Here is a 20,740-nt window from a genome sequence, read left to right as displayed (position 1 = left end):
GATAGCTAATAGCATATTTTATAGGTTACATACATTCTCACTGTTCTTCATCTCTTATTGCTGCTGGGAATTTCTTTATATGGCAATATTTTTATCTCAGAAATGAAATCTATTTATTCATTCATTCCTTATTCTAGCATCAATATATGTATAATATGCAGATAAGTGTAACTGAATATATGATGTGTGTGTGTGATCGTGAAGTCTTAAGCCAGTAGGTATTTCTTATTTTTAATGGAAGGGATAAACCACAGACAGCAACCATTTTCAAAAGGTAGTGAGGAAATAAATCTGCTACACTAGGATTTTCATTACTAAAATTTGGGGTGCAGTTTAGAAAATGCATTTGTGTTGGAGGCATCTCACAGCTGCAGTGTTTTACAGCAGCTACATAAATGCAAATTTAAGTAGAGGGTGGATGTATCTTTATTAGCCCTCCTTCAAAGGTAGAAAGGGATTTTGGCAAGGAAGGCATCTGTGCAACCACACAAAGATTTTGCATTTTCCCAAGTTGAAATTGATGGAATTGTACTGCCATGCTTGGCTTCTTCTCTTTTTACTTCTTGTAAGAAAGGTATTGTTCTTGTTCCGTCCCTCCTTCCCTTTAATTTTTGCCCAAAGCCTTTATTCAGCTGATTTTTTTTTCACTTAGAATTTATGACCTGTGAATGAAACATAGGATACTCAATCTACTCACATATCTGTATAAACTTTAATAAGACGTCTAAATAAAATGTTTGAACAACAGTCTAAGAGTGACCTGTAAGATTATTTTCAGTGGCTCTATAGTAAGTGCTGTGCACGAAACTTGACTTACACTCCAGTAATATACTACTCTTTCTTCTGTTATGCTTATTGTTAAAAAGTTTTAGCAGTAATTTAGCAAAGTATCATAGTTAAGAGTTCAGACGTTTGTATTGGGTTATGTTAAGTTTGAATATGGCTCTATCTTACAACTTTGTGACCTGAAGTGAGCTTATATTCTACTTTTAAGGCTCAATTTCCTATAAAGTGATTTAATAATTGTATGACATGAAGTGAAAGTGTTAGTCCCTCAGTCATATTGGACTCTTTGCAACACCATAGACTGTCCCCTCTGTCCTAAAGGATTCTCCAGGCAAGAATACTAGAGTGGGTAGCCATTTCCTTCTGCCAGGGATCTTCCTGACCCAGGGATCAAACCCAGATCTTCTGCATTGCAGGCAGATTCTTTACCATCTGAGCCACCAGGGAAGCCCTAGTGTAGTATAAAAAGTATAATGAAGGATGTTTACTGATGGTTAGATAAGGGGATGCATTTAGAACTTTCAGTGATAACTAACAAAGACCTATTGTATAGCACAGGGAGCTATACTCAATATTTTGTGTTAATCTATAAGGAAAAAGAGTCTGAAAAGGAATGTATTTATGTGTGTATATCCCATGGACTGTAGCCTGCCAGGATACTCTGTCCATGGATTTCTCCAGGCAAGAATAATGGAATGGGTTGCCTTTACCTTCTCCAGGGCATCTTCCTGACCCAGGAATTGAACCATGGTCTCCTTCATTGTGGAGAAGGCAATGGCAACCCACTCTAGTACTCTTGCGTGGAAAAATCCCATGGACGGAGGAGCCTAATAGGTTGCAGTCCATGGGGTTGTGAAGAGTCAGACACAACTGAGTGACTTCACTTTCACTTTTCACTTTCATGCATTGGAGAAAGAAATGGCAACCCACTCCAGTGTTCTTGCCTGGAGAATCCCAGGGGTGGCGGAGCCTGGGGGGCTGCCATCTATGGGGTCGCACAGAGTTGGACACGACTGAAATGACTTAGCACCAGCAGCAGCAGCAGCAGCTCCTTCATTGCAGGAGGATTCTGTACTGTCTGAGCCAAGGGGGAAACCCTATATATCACACATAGATGTGTGTATATGTGTGTGTATCTGAATTACTGTGCTGTAAAGAATCCACCTGCAATGCGGGAGACCTGGGTTTGATCCCTGGGTTGGGAAGATCCCCTGGAGAAGGGAAAGGCTACCCACTCCAGTATTCTGGCCCAGAGAATTCCATGGTTTGTATAGTCCAGAGAATTCCATGGATTGTATAGTCTGATTGCAAACAGTCAGACACAACTGAGCGACTTTCACTTCACACATATGAAACTAACATGATATTGTAAATAAGCTATATTTCAACAAAAATAAATGAATAAAACAAAATCCCTCCCTAAACTTTTAGAATATTCTTACTACATGATGAAGAGTTAAATAAATAGTAAATGTTATTTCTAAAGCAATAATACTAGGGACATGTAAACATTTTTTAGGACAGTAAGTGAATTGTTTTTGCTAGTGTGTCACAGAGAAAATGGGAAGTCAAATGTAGAGAATGGGTAAATATATTAAGAAAACACATGATTTTCTCTATTTTGATGGTTGATACCCCGTGTATTAAGTGCCCACACTGTTCCAGGCATCACACTAAGCAATGCCCATTTGTTATTCCAATGCAATCTTATACTAATTAATAATGTAACCAACTCAATGAAGTGAAATACTCACCTAGTAAACACAAGTGAACAGGAACATCAGGCTCCTACTCCATATATTCTAAATACAAAATCCCATTTTCTTTCCACTGCTCTTCATTCCCACTGTAATTGAGAAATTACTCAGATGAAGACCATCAGGAGACTTGGAGACTTTCTTAAAACTGGCTTTGGATTTTGAGTCAGAAGTGGAGAGCCTGCCCCTAGTGGTCATAGATCACTGCATCAGGGATGGGCTGCATGGGAAATGGTGGGTCATCTCTACCCAGGTGGCTCACTTCAGTTCAGTCGCTCAGTCGTGTTCGACTCTTTGCGACCCCATGGACTGCAGCACACCAGGTCTCCCTGTCCATCACCGATTCCCGGAGTTTATCGAAACTCATGTCCATTGAGTTGGTGATGCCATCCAACCATCTCATCCTCTGTCGTCCCCTTCTCCTCCCAACTTCAGTGTTTCCCAGCACCAGGGTCTTTTCCAATGAAACAGTTCTTTGCACCAGGTGGCCAAAGTATTGGAGTTTCAGCTTCAATATCAGTCCTTCCAATGAACACTCAGGATTGATCTCCTTTAGGATGGACTGTTTGGATCTCCTTGCAGTCCAAGGGACTTTCCAACACCACAGTTCAAAAGCATCAATTCTTTGGCAGTCAGCTTTCTTTATGGTCCAACTCTCGTATCCATATGTGACTACTGGAAAAACCATAGCTTTGACTAGATGGACCTTTGTTAGCAAAGTAATGTCTCTGTTTTTTAATATGCTCTCTAGGTTGGTCATAACTTTCCTTCCAAGGAGTAAGCGTCTTCTAATTTCATGACTGCAGTCACCATCCCAGGTGGCTCAGTGGTAAAAAATCTACCTGCCTATGCAGGAGACACAGGTTTAATCCCTGAGTAGGGAAGATCCCCTGGAGTAGGAAATGGCACCCCACTCCAGTATTCTTGCCTGGAAAATTCCATGGACAGAGGAGCCTGAAGGGCTACAGTGCATAGGGTCACAGCGAGTCAGACATGACTTAGTGACTGAGCAGGCATACAATACTGTTGGGACCACAAGACCTGACTATAATGCTAACCCCGAGAGGTTGGTGGAGAAATTTGCTTTACAGAAGTGGTAGCCAGCTTTAAACAATGGCCAACTGGGTAAGCTTTAGGCCAAATGCCCTCAAAAAAGAAAAATATGTTAGTGCTGGGTAGAATTTTTCCGGGCTCAAAGAATTAACTTGAGTATAGTTTTGATATCTTTGGGGCAAAGAGTTGGACTGTTGGTCTTTGTCTGAGCAAAGATCAAAACTAGTTTTTAGATACATGAGATAACCTTACACTACAGCAGGGATAAAGCCTGGGAGAGTTACAACTAGACTTTTGTAGAAGTGGGTCATTCTTACAAATAGGTAAATTGTACCTATCATGGTCTACTGCATGCTATTGTTAAGAGAAAGAACTGCAGTGTATTGCATTGTAAAAACAACTGCTCTAGAGATCCTGGAGCTAGACCTTAAGGTATGTTCCTCATCTATGGCTGCTTCAGGTTTTTCCCTAGTATATTTGTGATCCCAGGTAAACATTTTTTTTTTCTAGGCTTCTTTCTATATGCATAATTGACTTTAACTGAGATCAGTATATCAGGTATTGTAATCTCACATGATCCTGGGACATGAATACTTTGCCAGCCAAGAGTATTCTGTTCATTAGACTGCACTCTTGGAACCAGGGACTTGGTATAGGATGACCCATATAGACACACGTTCTAGAACTCTTGAGGCATTTGGTTAATCACATATGAAGCTGAGGGTCAGATAATTCTGCAAAGGGAAAAAAATGGGAATCAGAGGTCACTGTCACTCAATCAAGCCTGTCAGCCTCTCTCAGCATCCAAATGGAAGCTAAGACAATTTTGAGAAAGACCTTCCAAAGTGCATAAGCCATTGAAGCAATGGTGGGGCAGGGAACCCCCTTGCCTTGGTCTTAGGGGTTAATGATCTACTTCATAATGCTCTTATGAAAAATAAATAATGCCTGAAGCTTGCTTAGCTATTTCCTCACAGATGATCAGCACTGAGTCTAATGTTAGATAGCTGATTACATCCACAAACATTCTCAAGATATGTCAAATAAATCAACCTTTATGTAACAGTTAGGCTGTCCTGTCTTTTGTTTGTATTAGTGTATAGTAACTAAAGCATGATTCACAATGTTAGAATGGTTATATATGTTTTTCTCCTAACAACCGTGATGTAAGTAATTCCCACTCCATTCCCATTCCTTTCTCCAAGAGGAGAAAAATAAAAGGTCACAACACAAAAATAGCATTTGGTTGCATTTAGGTGGTTTACACTTTCGTGTGGTGTTTGGCAAACACACATCCTCTTTGGAGCTCAAGACCTGTATTTTAAGTAAATTGTCATAAATACAAATGAATCTCCCCCATCTTGATGGTGTGCCCTCATGTAGTGCTTTCTTGTCTTTTCAGATCCCCCAGATTAGTTATGCATCAACGGCACCCGAGTTAAGTGATGACCGGCGCTATGACTTCTTCTCGCGTGTGGTCCCTCCCGATTCCTTTCAAGCCCAGGCCATGGTAGACATTGTAAAGGCCCTGGGTTGGAATTACGTGTCTACTCTCGCATCGGAAGGAAGTTACGGAGAGAAAGGTGTGGAATCCTTCACCCAGATATCCAAAGAGGCAGGTAGGATGAGATCACAGTGATCAAGATGACCCTCTTTAAATGTCTGTGGCTTTAGGCTTCTTTTATTCATTAGTGAACACTATTGACAATAACCCTATTCCTATGTTCACATTCCTCATTGCCTGTGAAGTGAATCTACAGAGTCCTCATTTATAGCACGTTGTGGTTTGGAAGATAATATTTTCAAAACTGTGAAACTGAAATCCCTTAAAAATAGAAGAAGTAGAGGAAAATAATAGGTACTAAAATTGCTGTCTGACTTTTGTGCAATAGCTGGTAGTGTGGATTTCTAAGGAAAATAAGCAAATGTGGCTAAATATGCCTCTTCATGCATCCTTCCTCTTTGCCCCTCTCCAAAATGAAGAGAATTGTTTAAATTATGAAAACCCAATTACAGTTACACTGTGCTTTGAAGGTGAGTAATGGTGAGGACTCTGAATGACTTGGCCAAAACAAATTAAGTGAATTATCCAGGCAGTAGAGTGTACTTAGATTTCCTTTGAAACTGTAGATTCTTTTGAGGCAGTTCTATTAGATAGCATTTGGAGAAGTTTCTTTTATGTTTGCTTATTAAACTCAAAATGGAAGGTAATGGGTTCAAATGTTTGACAGATTTTGTAAAAATGAGACATAATCTTCAAACTTAAGAATCATGACAATGTATATGCTGGCTTTCCCATATGCAAATGCTGAATCTAGTAAATATAGATTTTTTTGAAAAATTTCATGCTTCAATATTCCTAAAAAGTTTTTAGGCTAAAGTCTGGTCCTCGGTTTTGGTGGTAAGAATATTATCCAAACTGTCATTGATCAGAATAGTTAACTAACTATAAGGCCAACAAACAGAGTGATAAAAGCAGAGGTCCTTCTCATGAGGATAGATGCCATAAATCCTGAAGACGTGGCTTGGAGGGTTTGACCTTCAGTCTGTAGGTGAAAGTCTGTAGACTATCTATAGTCTATCGATAGTCTATATACATAGATTATCGATAGACTGTAGACTATAGATGGTCTATCACAGAGTATCACAGTCTCAGGCATGTGATGCTCCCGCATGTGGATGGTGTGTCTGTACATGGCTGCTGAAAGAAGGGAGCCATGACTTCTTTATGAATCTTGTGCTTCTTACTCAGTGTCTTCTCATTATGTCTAATTTGAAAATGTCACTGGAGGGCTGGGTTATTCTTATACTCTTCCTTCTGGCTGAAATATGTCACTCTTAGCACCTTTGACTGCATAGCTCCTAATGGTTTGCAGGATTCATCCTTAATGCCATTTCTAGGTTCATACTAACATGTATACAAAACCTTCTGGGCTCTGTCAGCTTGGGCTTGTGTTTCTCGGGACCTCTCCCACCCCAGTTATCCCCGGCTAGCATCGTTTGTTGTTGCTGTCCTTTTCCGTCTTGCCCCATAGACTCTAAAAGAGCATCTGTCTTTCTGAGTCTCCTCTGTACTCCCAGCTACTCTGTTTCTAAGGGAAGCGTTTCTAGAGTGATTCAGTGGGAAACTTTCTGATTAAGAAATAAGTCTTAACTCTGGCCTGTGTCTTCCATGCTGTGATTTATAAGACTCATTAACAGCTGAATTCATGAATCTTTAGAGAACAGCCTAACCACTTTTGATAACCATGCATTTATTTATTTCTTTGTTTCTTTGACTTCTGCTTTAATAAAAATAATGTTAGAGGCTGACTTAAAGACCTATCTAAAATATGGGCATAATAACCAATATGTAGGATAAAATGAAGAGAAAATATGGGTAAAATAGTAAGATAAGGCTCAGAAATAAAGTTCAGATACCATCTTGTTCTACAGAATTTCCACAGGTGAATCTCAAGTTTAATACTGAACTTTGTACTGGACAAAGCAAAGGGTATTACCCACTTAGTTACAAAATGTGCAGGGTTCAAAAGGCCAAAATCATGTTGATTGTTTAGTAAAGGAGAGGATCAAGACAAATGTTGGCCTTTATAAAAGTCTGTATTCTATAACAGGTCAGTGCTGAGTTTCCAATGGTTCTTTATTCTTGGTGTCACTTGGAGAAAACTTTACATATACAAAGTCTGTTGTATATGACTCTTCAAAAAGGAAAGGACCTTGTAATATAATCTGAACTCCCCAACTTATAATTTTAGCTAATCATACATTGAAATGACCCAGCCCAAAATAAAATTATTGGCAGCCATTTGGGGTAAAACCCTTCAATCTGAAAGCCTTTGAATTTGGGTATGAGGGTAACTAAAAAGCCAGCTGCAGAAATGCCAGAAAACACTGTGAGTTCAGGTAATGTCTTGCAATAAGTTCTTCTTCATTATGATAGTTGACATGCATTTATATTTAATTTCATTGGAACCATACCATATGTACGATGAATTTAAGTAAATTCATTTGTGTGTTTAACAGAGCCCTCAGCATTAAACTCCCTCCTCTCTCCCCAAGAAAGGAGGAAATAAGAGGAGAGGAACTTATAATTGAAGTGGTATGTGATAAGTCTTCTCACTCAGTATGTGTATTTCTTAGGAAAAAACTTGAGATGGGAAGCATGATTCCATCATTTCTTAGGTGGGTGTCACTTCTGCGGGCTGCTCATATTGTGAGCATGTTGCCAGCCCAAAGGTGATTCCAGTGTATAGAGGTAAATGTTCATTTTCCACGACTTATAAGACTCCAACTACCTTCTCTGACATTCAGAGGAACAACAATATATGCTAATTTGAAGTAAAAAGGATTATAAAAGTTCGCCCTATTGAAATTTCAGTAAAGTATACATTCTTAGGGAATTTTAGGTAACTTTCAAGGGTAATTTTCAGTGTTTACTTTTTTTCTTTGCTAGTTCTAGAACTTGATCCTCTAGAAAGACACAAGTCAAGGTGCACGTAAGGACAGGTAGTGTGGCATATAGATAAGCTAGTGCAAACCTATCAGAGAGACCTGGATTTGGATAGTGGTTTCCATCACTTGTATTCTGTGTAATGTTTGACACGTAATTGAACTTTCCAAGTCTCAGATTCCTTTTATAGAGAATGAGATTAATGAGAGTAAGATAAATTAAATCCTGTATGGGAAACACAACACCCAGTGATGCCTATTTATTAGTGTTCCACACTAGTTTCTTATAAATCAGTGACGTTATTGAAGTTATTGCTTGAGTTTGAAAAGATTGAAAATAACTGGAGTGATAGATAACACTTGCCTTTAGTTGTAACTGAAAGGTTATGTGTGTGTGTGTGTGTGTGTGTGTGTGTGTATAAATAAATAAAATACAGCTGAGTTGCTATTCTTACTAACATGTTTTCATAGTATAAGAAGCATACCAAGAAAAGGAAGTGTTGACTTTTCATGTGGTGTGTGTGTGTATGTGAGGGTAAGTGGAGACAGCAAGTGTAAGCTCAAGGATAATGTTTCTGTGTTCTGCTGGAAGGTTCCAAGGAGTTACTTCCATTCTTTCAAACAGTTTGAGTATTGTGGTTCTTCTTTATAAATGTCTGTAAAAGTTGCACTCTTTGAAAGTGTTTCAGTTCCAAACTTTAGGCTTAAGTCTTTAAGCAAGGCTACTTATAAAACTGGATCCTAAAGGATCTTCACCGTGCATGTAGGCATAGAACATGGGATGCATTCTCCTTTGTTAGATTCTGAGAGAACAAATCAAGACAATGATGTCAGAAAAGAAAGCTGCCCTTCAACAAGGGGCCATCTAATTTGTCTGGGATATGAAAGTTTATATACAGTTCCTCTATGCTGCCAGAGAAGATGTTAATAATTCTCTCATGTATAGTCATGGGATATTTAAATATGCATGGATGCTGTTCCTTGTTGAACTTTCAGAGAGGACTGTAACATGATTTTCTCAGATGATGAGATTTTTGTAAAACAGTTATATTTGCATAAATTGCCCTGTTTATTTGAATGGTTGCACATGCAATATCAACAAAAGCAATTTATTGCTTAATATCACACAGAATGAGAGCCTATTCACTCCCAGTGTGCTTTAGAATTCAGGTCAGCATAATAAAATAAGTAGCATAAATTAGACATAAAGACTTCTTTTCTAAGTTAGGGTTAAAAGAAGTGCTTATGATCGTGTAATATAGTCCAGTAATATAGTCTAGAGCTTTTGAACCAAATTTGGGTCAAGGATTATGAGAGCAAGGACATCACGTATAACTACTCTAGTTTGTCACAATTTTCAGGAGAATCTCATGACCACTGCTTCATAATGTGATACAAATAGTCATGCTTCATTACTGCCATGGTGTCATGAGATATATCAACTTTTCAAAACCAGAAAGAATATTTGAACTGTCCTTTGGTATTTCATGCTGATCACTTAATCACTTCTTTCAGCTGGTCTTATAATTATTAGGTAAACTCTAGACTTTTTAATTTAGTACTTTCTCTTGACCTAGAATTGGAGAAGGATATGGCACCCCACTCCAGTATTCTTGCCTGGAGAATCCCATGGACAGAAGAACCTGGTGGGCTGCTGTCCATGGGGTTGCCCAGAATTGGACATGACTGAAGCGACTTAGCAGCAGCTTGACCTAGAATAGTTTTACCTAGAGTAACTAGATAAAGATTTAACTGCCTACTAGTAACTACTATTCAGCCTTCAGTTGTTTTTTTCTTTTTTTAACCTCAGGAACAGGTTGGATTTGTTCATTGTAGGATTTGGTTCTGGTTAGAGGACCCTTTGCTCCGCCCTCCCTCACAGATGCAGTGCTTTCTTTCATTGGCTGTGTTGTCGATCTTCCCCACCTGACTAACCTCTGTGAGGTCAAGGGCTTTGCCTTGGAACCCTATCATCTAGCCTAATTTTGGGCATATAGAAATCATTCAGTAAATATTTGCTAAGGAAAGAGAAAAAGATGAACAGCTGTATTTTCCATTTGCCTTTATTGGGGGTAAAATGGCATGTAGAGGAAACCCTTATGATATATAATTTTTAGATTATATAAGTATTTGATTTGTGAGTCACAAAAATTATATCCTAGATATGTTTGCTTAGATTTGTCACAGTTACCCCCACCCTAAATCTACTGCATTCCTCCCTGTTACCACCCCCACACAAAACTTACAGCAGTATGATGCATCAGGGCTGTAATTCACAATATTACCGTCTATATTTCTACACTAACTTTGAGGATTTTCCAATTTTGTTTTGCCTCTATCTATATCATGGTCAATATAGAAAACTCAGAGACATTCTGATATCTGCTTGGAGTGTTTCCTTATGAACTGTTCAGTGATCCCAGTTTAAATTACAAGTGTTGAATAAGGACTTAATTTCAAAATGCAAAATCCCAAGAACTCTCATGATATCATTTATTTCCAGTTGTGATTAAAATGAAACTAAGTTCCTCAAGACGAAGCTTTAGTATTTTAATTTTTGGACCTTCAGTGGTTAACACAGTACTTCAGATTTTAACCCACACCCAGTTTTTTAGCATGTCTTGAATATATATCCCTTAGCCCCAACCATCATTACAGTTACTTTAGTTCTGAGCCCCACTTTTTTCTTAATGGTACATAGCTTCAGTTATCCATGCCTCCAGGTCAGCTCCTCCAATATAGGATCTGTTTAACTAAGATGATCATCTTTTCAGAAAACAAATGCAAAAATTCTGTTATCTGTCCCTGGGTTCCCTTACTCCATAGGATTAAGCAAAAGATGGCTGGCCTGGAGAATAGGTTATTTCTGACCTGGTACCTGATGTAGTCACCAGTCTTACTCCATACTATGCCTGTCACCTTTGATTCTACTTCAAGCCCCCGTATATACATTTCTTGTCCTACCACAGCCAGCCTTCTGTGGGTGTCAGGTTATTCTGTGCCTTTGCTAATCCTTTGCTTTCTGCCTGGACAATGAGCTAACTCTTTTCCAAAGCCTAACACCGTGAAAAAAGCTATCCCTGGCCTAGTCTCCCTTCATGGGCCTGTTTTGGATCCCAGTGTATACATGTGTCTTTTGTAATTTTTCATAGCACAGCACTGTAAAGTCCCTCTCCATGAATAAAGTCTTGGGATTGACCAATTGTCAAGTCACAATGAGAGAGTGAGGCTGCATATCATGGTAGAGCCCAAAGGCCAGAATTTCATGTTCTAGGCTCCTCTGAAGTTAGGACACAGCCATATCACATACCCAAGCATTCTTGCCATAGGTAGATCAAGAGCTAGAGACACAAAGGAGGGACCGTGGTATTCTATTTTATTGATAGGCAGCTGCAGCAGAAGTATCCAGGATCCAGGGGTGGATCCAGGGGCAGTAAAATCGTGGTATCTAGCATGAAATGGCAGTGGGAGCACAACCTCCTACTTCCCATTTCCAAGGGTGGCAGCAGCAGGGCCCCAGCGAACTTGGCCGTCTGGTACCTTTTTTTTTTTTTCTTTTACCTTTGATTCTAACAGCCTAGTCACCCTTTGTTTCATCTTTTGACTTCGTTTTCTTGGTCTCCCCAGTGATTCTATAGATCATCTAGAATAATTTCAATCCGTATTTTACTACTTAATCTAGAAAGACCTGCTTATGTTATTTGGCTTCTACCTTCATAAATGCAATTGAGTGTTGCTTCTAAGAGTTCTATAACACTTTGTGCATAACTATCATGGTATCTGTTGCATGTCCTTGTAATCATTATAATCTATCTAATCCTCTCCCATTTGAATGTGAGTTTATTTTTATTTTTTCTTAGCATGAAGATTTGACCTTTATATATCACAAAATGGTTACCATGATAAGTTTAGTGAGCATCCATTATCTCATATAGATTCAGAATTGAAGATATAGAAAAAATTTAATTGTGATGAGAACTCTTAGAATTTAATCTCTTATCGAGTCTCATATATAACATATAGCAGTGTTAATGGTGTTTCTCATGTTATATATTACGACTCCGATACTTACTTATCTTATAACTGGAAGTTTGTACCTTTTGACCACCTCCAGTTCCCCCTCCTTCTATCCCTTACCTCTGGTAACTAGAAGTTTGACCTGTTTTTCTATGAGTTTATTTTTGAGGTGTAGTTGACCTACAACACTGTGTTAGTTTCTATCATGTGATGTGGTGATTCAGTATTTTTGTACATTTCAAAATAGTCATCATGACAAGTCTAGCTACATACAGCATGTCACCATACAAAGATATTACATAGTTACCGACTGTCTTCCCCATACTGGATATGTACATTTCATACCCATGACTCATTTATTTTAGAACTCATTTATTTAGTAAGTTTATTGAAGGTAGGAATTATGTTGTGTTTGACTTTCGGTACTCTGTATCTAGGATAATGTCCAACAGAGATTAGGCTCAATATATGTACACTGAATTTTAAAATATTCTATAATAGTATGAGAGTTTAAACTCTTATGCTATTATAAGAGTTTAAGAGTATAGTAAAATAGTATAGTAGTATATAATAGTATAACTCCAAAGTTGTAGTTGGAAATTTCTTCCAATTTTAGCTTTCAAAGTTATCATTAATATGCTATAATAAACTTATGAGAAGAGAAAAAAGGGGTAAAGCACCTGGTGGTATGCCTTACATTCAAACAGTGCAGGTCTGAATACTTTCTTTGAGTAATGTATGCTATGAGTAAATAGAAGTTAGCAGATAAGACTGCCCTAAGCTGTTGAAGAAGATTCTTGAGAATCCCTTGGACTGCATGGAGATCCAACCAGTCCATCCTAAAGGAGATCAGTCCTGGGTGTTCATTGGAAGGACTGATGCTGAAGCTGAAATTCCAATACTTTGGCCACCTGATGCAAAGAGCTGACTCATTGGAAAAGACCCTGATGCTGGGAAAGATTGAGGGCTGGAGGAGAAGGGGACGACAGAGGATGAGATGGTTGGATGGCATCACCGACTCGATGGACATGGGTTTGGGTGGACTCTGGGAGTTGGTGATAGACAGGGAGGCCTGGTGTGCTGTGGTTCATGGGGTCACAAAGACGCGAGCATGATTGAGCAACTGAATTGAACTCTGCCGTAAATGGGGTAGTGAGTGACATTTTAGGAAGAGGTTGTCATGTAAAAAAAACCTGAAGAGAAAATTGTTTAATAGCATTAACATTTTAAACGTTTCAAATGAAACAGAATCACTTTGAAAGAATTTTGACTCAGATTTCTAAATGGAGAGTGCTCTTTCACTCAGCATTAAAAGTACTGCAGAAAATGGTTTGGCTTTGGGGTTAAGAACTTGTGCTTCCAGCCCTAACTGTTTTGGTAACTGAGAGCCAGCATCTTGCTGCTTTGGTTTGCAGTCATCACCTATTCATTGTGAAAATTAGCCTCTCTTGGTTCAGAGAATTCTAGGATCCTAATCCACCTTGATTGAAAAAGATAGGTTTCTTGGGCAATAGACCATCATTGTTGATGTGGGACTAAGGTAGATGATAACAGATTGTTTTCACTTCATGTAGAAATGCAATGAAAAAGTGTATCTCAGTAAGTCCTCCTCATCTCTTCCACCTACCTTCATTGCAGTTGAGCAATATGGAGGAATGTGAAAACATCTGAATACAAAATGAAACCCTCCTATATTCGTTGACTTAAATATGGTTACCATATGTTGCATGTGCTGAGGGGAAAAAGAACATAGGATTCTGGCATCAAAGTTAAAGATGTAGTGAAAAGGCACACAGGTCATCTTTTTATATAGGAATGGAGACTCAAATATAGAAAATTCTTTTTAATAATAGAATTTTTTGGTCAGTTGAGTAGAAGGAAAGAGAATCATGCTTCTGCAGTAGTTATCATTATACCACTGAACTTCAGAGGCAGAACATCTGACCTACTGTCCCTGTTGAGTGACACTGCATTTAGCGTTCAAACGAACTTTTCTTTTCCCAGTCTTTACAAAAATGCTCATTTGAAGAGACTCCCAGTTTTGAATCCCATAGGTTTTGATAAATGTCAGCAAAAGAGAGAAAATATTGGAAGAATATTAGTTAGCTTATAGAATTGGAGGAAACTATATGAAAACTAAGTGCTTATGGGGCATATCTATGTTTTCTTTGTGTGAAAGTAGGACATTTTGATTTTGAGTCCCACTAACACTATATAGAAACCCACTCATATTCTTGCCTGAAGAATTCCATGGACAGAGGAGCCTGACAAGCTAGAGTCCATGGGGTGACAAAGAGTCAGACACGGCTGAGCAACTAACACACAAGGCTATACATAGCGAGGAACAGTTCTTTCCAATGTAATTTCAGTGCTCTAACTGAAACTTGGGATGGTCAGAGTCGAAACAAGGCTGTCTTTTTGGTTGCCTTTGCCAGATGTTCCTCTATGTTGGAATAGGCAAGCTCAGACACCCATGTAGAAAAATGGCAATGCTTATCAAAGCAGAGGCAAGGAGGTAGGTACTGGAATTAGTCAAATGGATAGTTCTGAATAATAGATGGGTACTCCAGCCCCGGAAATATTAAATTGATGAATGGCTCCTGGGAAAATATCTATTTACTGGAGTTTAATCTTCCTAAATTATTTTGTGTTTTGAACAACTTGATGCCTGTAAGTGTAGCTTCTTTGGGACCTGCACAGAGATATCTGTTTACCTTTTATTTGGCAAACAGACCCCTGCTGTTAGATCTTTCAAGAGATTATAGGAAATTCTACAAAGCCCCTTATCAGTTGCATTAGTGCTCCCCAGGCAAACTGAAGACAGCTAGATGATCAATATCTCGGCAGTAATAGTAGCCATCCTAAAGAGGTACTGCACTGACTGACTGAGGTCCTGGACCACTTATAGCTCCAAATTTGCCTATTCCCAATTCTTCACATTTCTTGTTACTCATGAATAGCAAGCACTTAAAACATAATGCCAACAATCATTAGATGATATTATTCCATTGAATGCATTGATATGGTAGAGTCAGCATTAATTATCAAGCAGGCTCCTTTCTAGGTTGGTATTACTGGGATGTCACCACAGTGTACAGGCCATAGTACTAGGATGATCCTTTGAAAACTAGTACACAGATTAAAACATAATACTTCCATAAAGGCGGGAATATTACAAGTGAAGTCATCATAATAATGATAAAGGTCTCAGGAAAAATTCAAGGTATTTATTAAAAGGACTTACAAATAAATGATGCCTACTAAACATGTCAGCATGTAAAAAGAAAAAAAAAAAGGTTAATTTTCCTAGAGTGTTGTTGATCTTTTGGATTTAAATATGAAAGTTTAAAAAAATCAACATCACAGTGACACATCTGGTATATTTCTTAATGAAGATAAATTCCCTTGGTTTTAATTCTGTTGAAGTTGTCAGAATTAAAACTATAGAACTTTTGGTGTATGGTGACTAATTATATAGAAATATGTTATTACCAATGTCTTAATCCTAGAGGCTACAGAAATCATAGATTCTTCTGGTCTAATTTTTTCTTGGGGAGGGGGAGAGTACTTAATACTTAGCTCTATAAAAGGATGACACGTGTTATTTTCTAAAAACCTGATATATGGTGTTGCACTTAGTACAGATTCTACTGCACACTTTTTTTTCCCATTTATTTTTATTAGTTGAAGGCTAATTACTTTACAATATTGTAGTGGGTTTTGTCATACATTGACATGAATCAGCCATGGATTTGCATGTATTCCCAATCCCAATCCCCCCTCCCACCTCCCTCTCTACCCAATCCCTCTGGGTCTTCCCAGTGCACCAGGCCCGAGCACTTGTCTCATGCATCCAACCTGGGCTGGTGATCTGTTTCACCCTAGATAATATGCGTGTTTCGATGCTGTTCTCTCAAAACATCCCACCCTCGCCTTCTCCCACAGAGTCCAAAAGTCTATTCTGTACATCTGTGTCTCTTTTTCTGTCTTGCATATAGGGTTATCGTTACCATCTTTCTAAATTCCATCTATATGTGTTAGTATACTGTAATGGTCTTTATCTTTCTGGCTTACTTCACTCTGTATAATGGGCTCCAGTTTCATCCATCTCATTAGAACTGATTCAAATGAATTCTTTTTAATGGCTGAGTAATATTCCATGGTGTATATGTACCATAGCTTCCTTATCCATTCATCTGCTGATGGGCATCTAGGTTGCTTCCATGTCCTGGCTATTATAAACAGTGCTGCGATGAACATTGGGGTGCACGTGTCTCTTTCAGATCTGGTTTCCTTGGTGTGTATGCCCAGAAGTGGGATTGCTGGGTCATATGGCAGTTCTATTTCCAGTTTTTTAAGAAATCTCCACACTGTTCTCCATAGTGGCTGTACTAGTTTGCATTCCCACCAGCAGTGTAAGAGGGTTCCCTTTTCTCCACATCCTCTCCAGCATTTCTTGCTTGTAGACTTTTGGATAGCAGCCATCCTGACTGGCGTGTAATGGTACCTCATTGTGGTTTTGATTTGCAATCTCTGATAATGAGTGATGTTGAGCATCTTTTCATGTGTTTGTTAGCCATCTGTATGTCTTCTTTGGATAAATGTCTGTTTAGTTCTTTGGCCCACTTTTTGACTGGGTCATTTATTTTTCTGGAATTGAGCTTCAGGAGTTGCTTGTATATTTTTGAGATTAATCCTTTGTCTGTTGCTTCGTTTGCTATTATTTTCTCCCAATCTGGGGGCTGTCTTTTCACCTTGCTTATAGTTTCCTTTGTAGTGCAAAAGCTTTTAAGTTTCATTAGGTCCCATTTGTTTATTTTTACTTTTATTTCCAATATTCTGGGAGGTGGGTCATAGAGGATCCTGCTGTGATTTATGTCGGAGAGTGTTTAGCCTATTTCTCCTCTAGGAGTTTTATAGTTTCTGGTCTTACATTTAGATCTTTAATCCATTTTGAGTTTATTTTTTGTGTATGGTGTTAGAAAGTGTTCGTTTCATTCTTTTACAAGTGGTTGACCAGTTTTCCCAGCACCACTTGTTAAAGAGATTGTCTTTTTTCCATTGTATATCCTTGCCTCCTTTGTCGAAGATAAGGTGTCCATAGGTGCGTGGATTTACCTCTGGGCTTTCTATTCTGTTCCACTGATCTATATTTCTGTCTTTGTGCCAGTACCATACTGTCTTGATGACTGTGGCTTTGTAATAGAGCCTGAAGTCAGGCAGGTTGATTCCTCCAGTTCCATTCTTCTTTCTCAAGATTAGTTTCGCTATTCGAGGTTTTTTGTATTTCCATACAAATTTCTACTGCACACTTTTGATTAGCTGGTGTAAATTGTGTTGTCAGTCTATTCTTATGGGTGCTTTGTTCAATAGTTACTGATAATTAAGATCGGAAGTAGAACTTAGAATGGCTTACAGTAGACTCACAGATGTCATCCTGCTTTAGGGGTTACACCATTTATCTCTTGGGATCCCACTCTATTTTCCCCCAGCTTTCTTGAAATATGATTGACATTTAATGTTGTTCAGGTTTAAGGTGGACAACCTGATGATTCGGCACTTAATATTTCAAAATGGTTGCCACAGTAGGGCTAGTCAGCCTCTGTCACCTCACACAGTGACCGTTTCTTTTTGTGGTGAAAACAGCAGATCTTACTCTCTCAGCAGCTCTCAAGTGTGTAGTAAAGTATTATTGACTATAATCATCTTGCTGTACTTTAGATCCCTAAAACTTATTTACGTAATAACCAAAAGTTTGTACCTTTGACAGACATCTCTTGATTACCACCTCCCTATCCTCTGGAAACTACCATTCTACTTTCTGTTTCCTTGGGTTCAGCCTTTTAAGCTTCCACATACAAGTGATATCAGGTAGTAATCGTATTTCTCTAGCCTACTTCATTTGTCATAATGCTTCCAGGTTCCATCAGCGATTGTTGCACATGTCAGGATCTCCTTCTTTCTCATGATGGAGTGATAGCCCACTGTTTGTATGTGTGTGTATACCGCATTTCCTTTATTCATCTGTCCCTATGTGGACATTCAGGTTGTTTATCCTGGCTCAGGAAACGTGAGAGTGCAGTATCTTCTTTGAGATCCTGATTTTATTTGCTTTGAACATATACCCAGAAATGTAATTGCTGGCTCATGTAGTAGTTCTATTTTTAATTTCTTGGGGAGCATTCATACTGTTTCCCATAGTGGTTGTATCAATTATATCCCCAACCAGCAATGTACAGGAGTTCCTTTTTTTACCACATTCCTGTCAACATTTGTTATCTCTAACTCTTTTTGATGATAGCTATTCTAACAGATGTGAGATGCTATCTCATTGTGGTTTTAATTTTCATTTCCCTGATGATTAGTGATGTTGAACATCATTTCATGTACCTATTGGCCATTTGTTTATCTTTTTTGGAAAAATGCAAATTCAGTTCTTCCATCCATATATTAATCAGACTGTTTTTTTTTTTCTTGGTTTGTATGTTATTGAGTTACATGACTTTCATATATATTTCGGATTTTAACCCTGATAACGACTTCAACTTTTGTAGGTTCCCATTTCATTTTGTTTATTATGCCTTTTGAATAGATAATTTTTTATTTACATTAACAGTAATTATTGATAGCTAAAGACTACTAATTTCATTTTATTGAGTGTTTTCCGAATGTTTTATAGTTCCCTCATTTCTTTTTCCCTCACTGCCTTCCTTATTTGCTGATTTTCCATAGTAGCTTTGATTCTTTAGTTTATCTTTTGTCTTTCTACAGTAGGTTTTTGTTTTGTGGCTACCATGAGGTTTATATAAAGCATCTTATAACAGTCTTTTTAGGCTGATAGCAACACAACTTTAATTGCATATAAAATTCTGCCTTTTACTTCCTCACTCTTTTATATTTTTGATGACATAATTTACCTATTCTGTATCATATATTTATTAACCTATTATTACAGCAATAGTTTTTAAATTTTAAAAAACTTTTGACCTTTATACTAGAGCTAGACAGTTAAACACCACCACATTACAGTATTAAGTATCCTAAATTTGGCTATATACTTCAATTTAATTACTTACCTTTACTAGTATCTTGTATATTTTTATACATTTTAATATTAGCTTCCTTTAATTTTAGGTTTGAGAACTCCTTTTTCAGCATTTCTTGTAAGGCAGGTCTGGTGGTATGTAGTCCCTCAGATTTTGATTACATAGGAAAGGTTTTATCACTTCTTCATTTCTGAAGGATTGTTTTGCTGGATAGAACATTCTTGGTTTACTTTTTTTTTCCCTCTCATCTCTTTGAACCTGTCCTCTTAATCTGTTCTGCTGAAAAATATGACAATAATCTTCTGGGGGTTCCCTTGTAAGTTACAAACTTTATTTTCTCTAAGATTCTTTCCTTGTCAAAATTCTTTGATTTTGACAGTTTTATTATAATGTGTTTTGGAGAATATCTCTTCAAGTTGAATTGTTTGGCAACCTATGAACTTCACAAACATGGATATCCAAATCTCTTTTCAGATTTGGGAGGTTCTGAGTCATTATTTTTAAAATAAGCTTTTTACCTTCTTCTCCACTTTTTATCTTCTGACACTCCAGTGATTCATATATTGCTTCTTTTGATGGTATTTGATAGATCGGTCACATAGGCTTTCCTCATTCTTTATTCTGTTTATTCCTCACTCTTTATTCTTTATTCAATTATAAACGGAATAATTTTGAAGTCTCTGTCTTCTAGTCTATAGATGCTTATTTCTGGTTGATTTATTCTGCTATTGATGTTTTCAGTTGCACTTTTTATTTCATTCATTGTATTATTTAACTTTGGATTTTATTTGGTCCTCTCTTATGATTTCTCTTTATTAGGCCTCTCATTTTGTTTCTGTGTTTTGTCTGTTGGTTTGTTCATCAAGCTGTGTTTTCCTGTAGCTCCCTGATCTTCATCAAAACAGCTGTTGTGGATTCTTTAGTGGATGAGCTGTAGATCTCCATGTCTTTGGGATTGGTTATTGGAAGATTATTGTGATCCTTTAATAGTGTCATCTTTCCTATTTTATATGTTTCTTGAAGTCTTACAGTGCTGTATTTGCATTTGTTGTAGCAGTAGCTCCTCTATCATTGCTGACTGACTTCAGGGAAGAAATACCTTCAGTCAGTCCTGATAGGAAGTCTGAACCTTTTCAGTCCCTCTGTGGATATGCCTGCTCCATGCTTCTTGCTCCCTCTTGTGGCAGAATTCTTAAGCTTATATGTCTTTTCTCTTCTTCAACACAGGTTGCTGGGTGCTGGCAACCTCCCTTTCGCTTTTCTAAGGGTGGAGCTTAAGCTCAAGTTTGTGGCCTCTCCCTGGTCACAGATTTTTATGAGTTTTGTATGCAAATTTATTAGATAATCTGCCAAAGATCACACTTGCTGTCATCAGGAGCACAGATAGAGAGCCATTCTTTGTTTGGGGGTTTGTGGGATGAGGTGCAAGAAGCACTGGGGAGTGCCCATGAGCCAATAAAGAGGATCTGTAGGCAAGCTGTCCCCAGCGATTCATGGGTAGACTTCTTGATGGTGTCTGTGATGCACTTAGCAGGACCTGTATCCCTTTAATGCCTTTTAAGAGTCCCATATACCTCTTTCCTAGCATATTTTTATCCTCCCAGTCTTGAAACTCAGTACTGGGATAGAGTG

The 20,740-nt window shown here is 38.1% G+C and overlaps 1 protein-coding gene across 1 annotated transcript in view; it reads left to right on the top strand.

The window, feature by feature from the left end:
- GRM7 (glutamate metabotropic receptor 7) overlaps nucleotides 1-20,740 on the top strand; it is an 812,551-nt gene that overhangs the window by 268,774 nt on the left and 523,037 nt on the right. Inside the window, exon 2 of the mRNA XM_065935278.1 lies at nucleotides 4,999-5,215. Within this exon, the coding sequence (XP_065791350.1) occupies nucleotides 4,999-5,215 (217 nt within the window). The remainder of the gene's footprint in view (nucleotides 1-4,998; nucleotides 5,216-20,740) is intronic.

The sequence above is a fragment of the Muntiacus reevesi genome, chromosome 4 (genome assembly GCF_963930625.1).
Source record: "Muntiacus reevesi chromosome 4, mMunRee1.1, whole genome shotgun sequence".
NCBI classification, from domain to species: domain Eukaryota; kingdom Metazoa; phylum Chordata; class Mammalia; order Artiodactyla; family Cervidae; genus Muntiacus; species Muntiacus reevesi.
The sequence above is the reverse complement of the archived record's forward strand: the minus strand, read 5'-3'. Positions and strand labels throughout refer to the sequence as shown.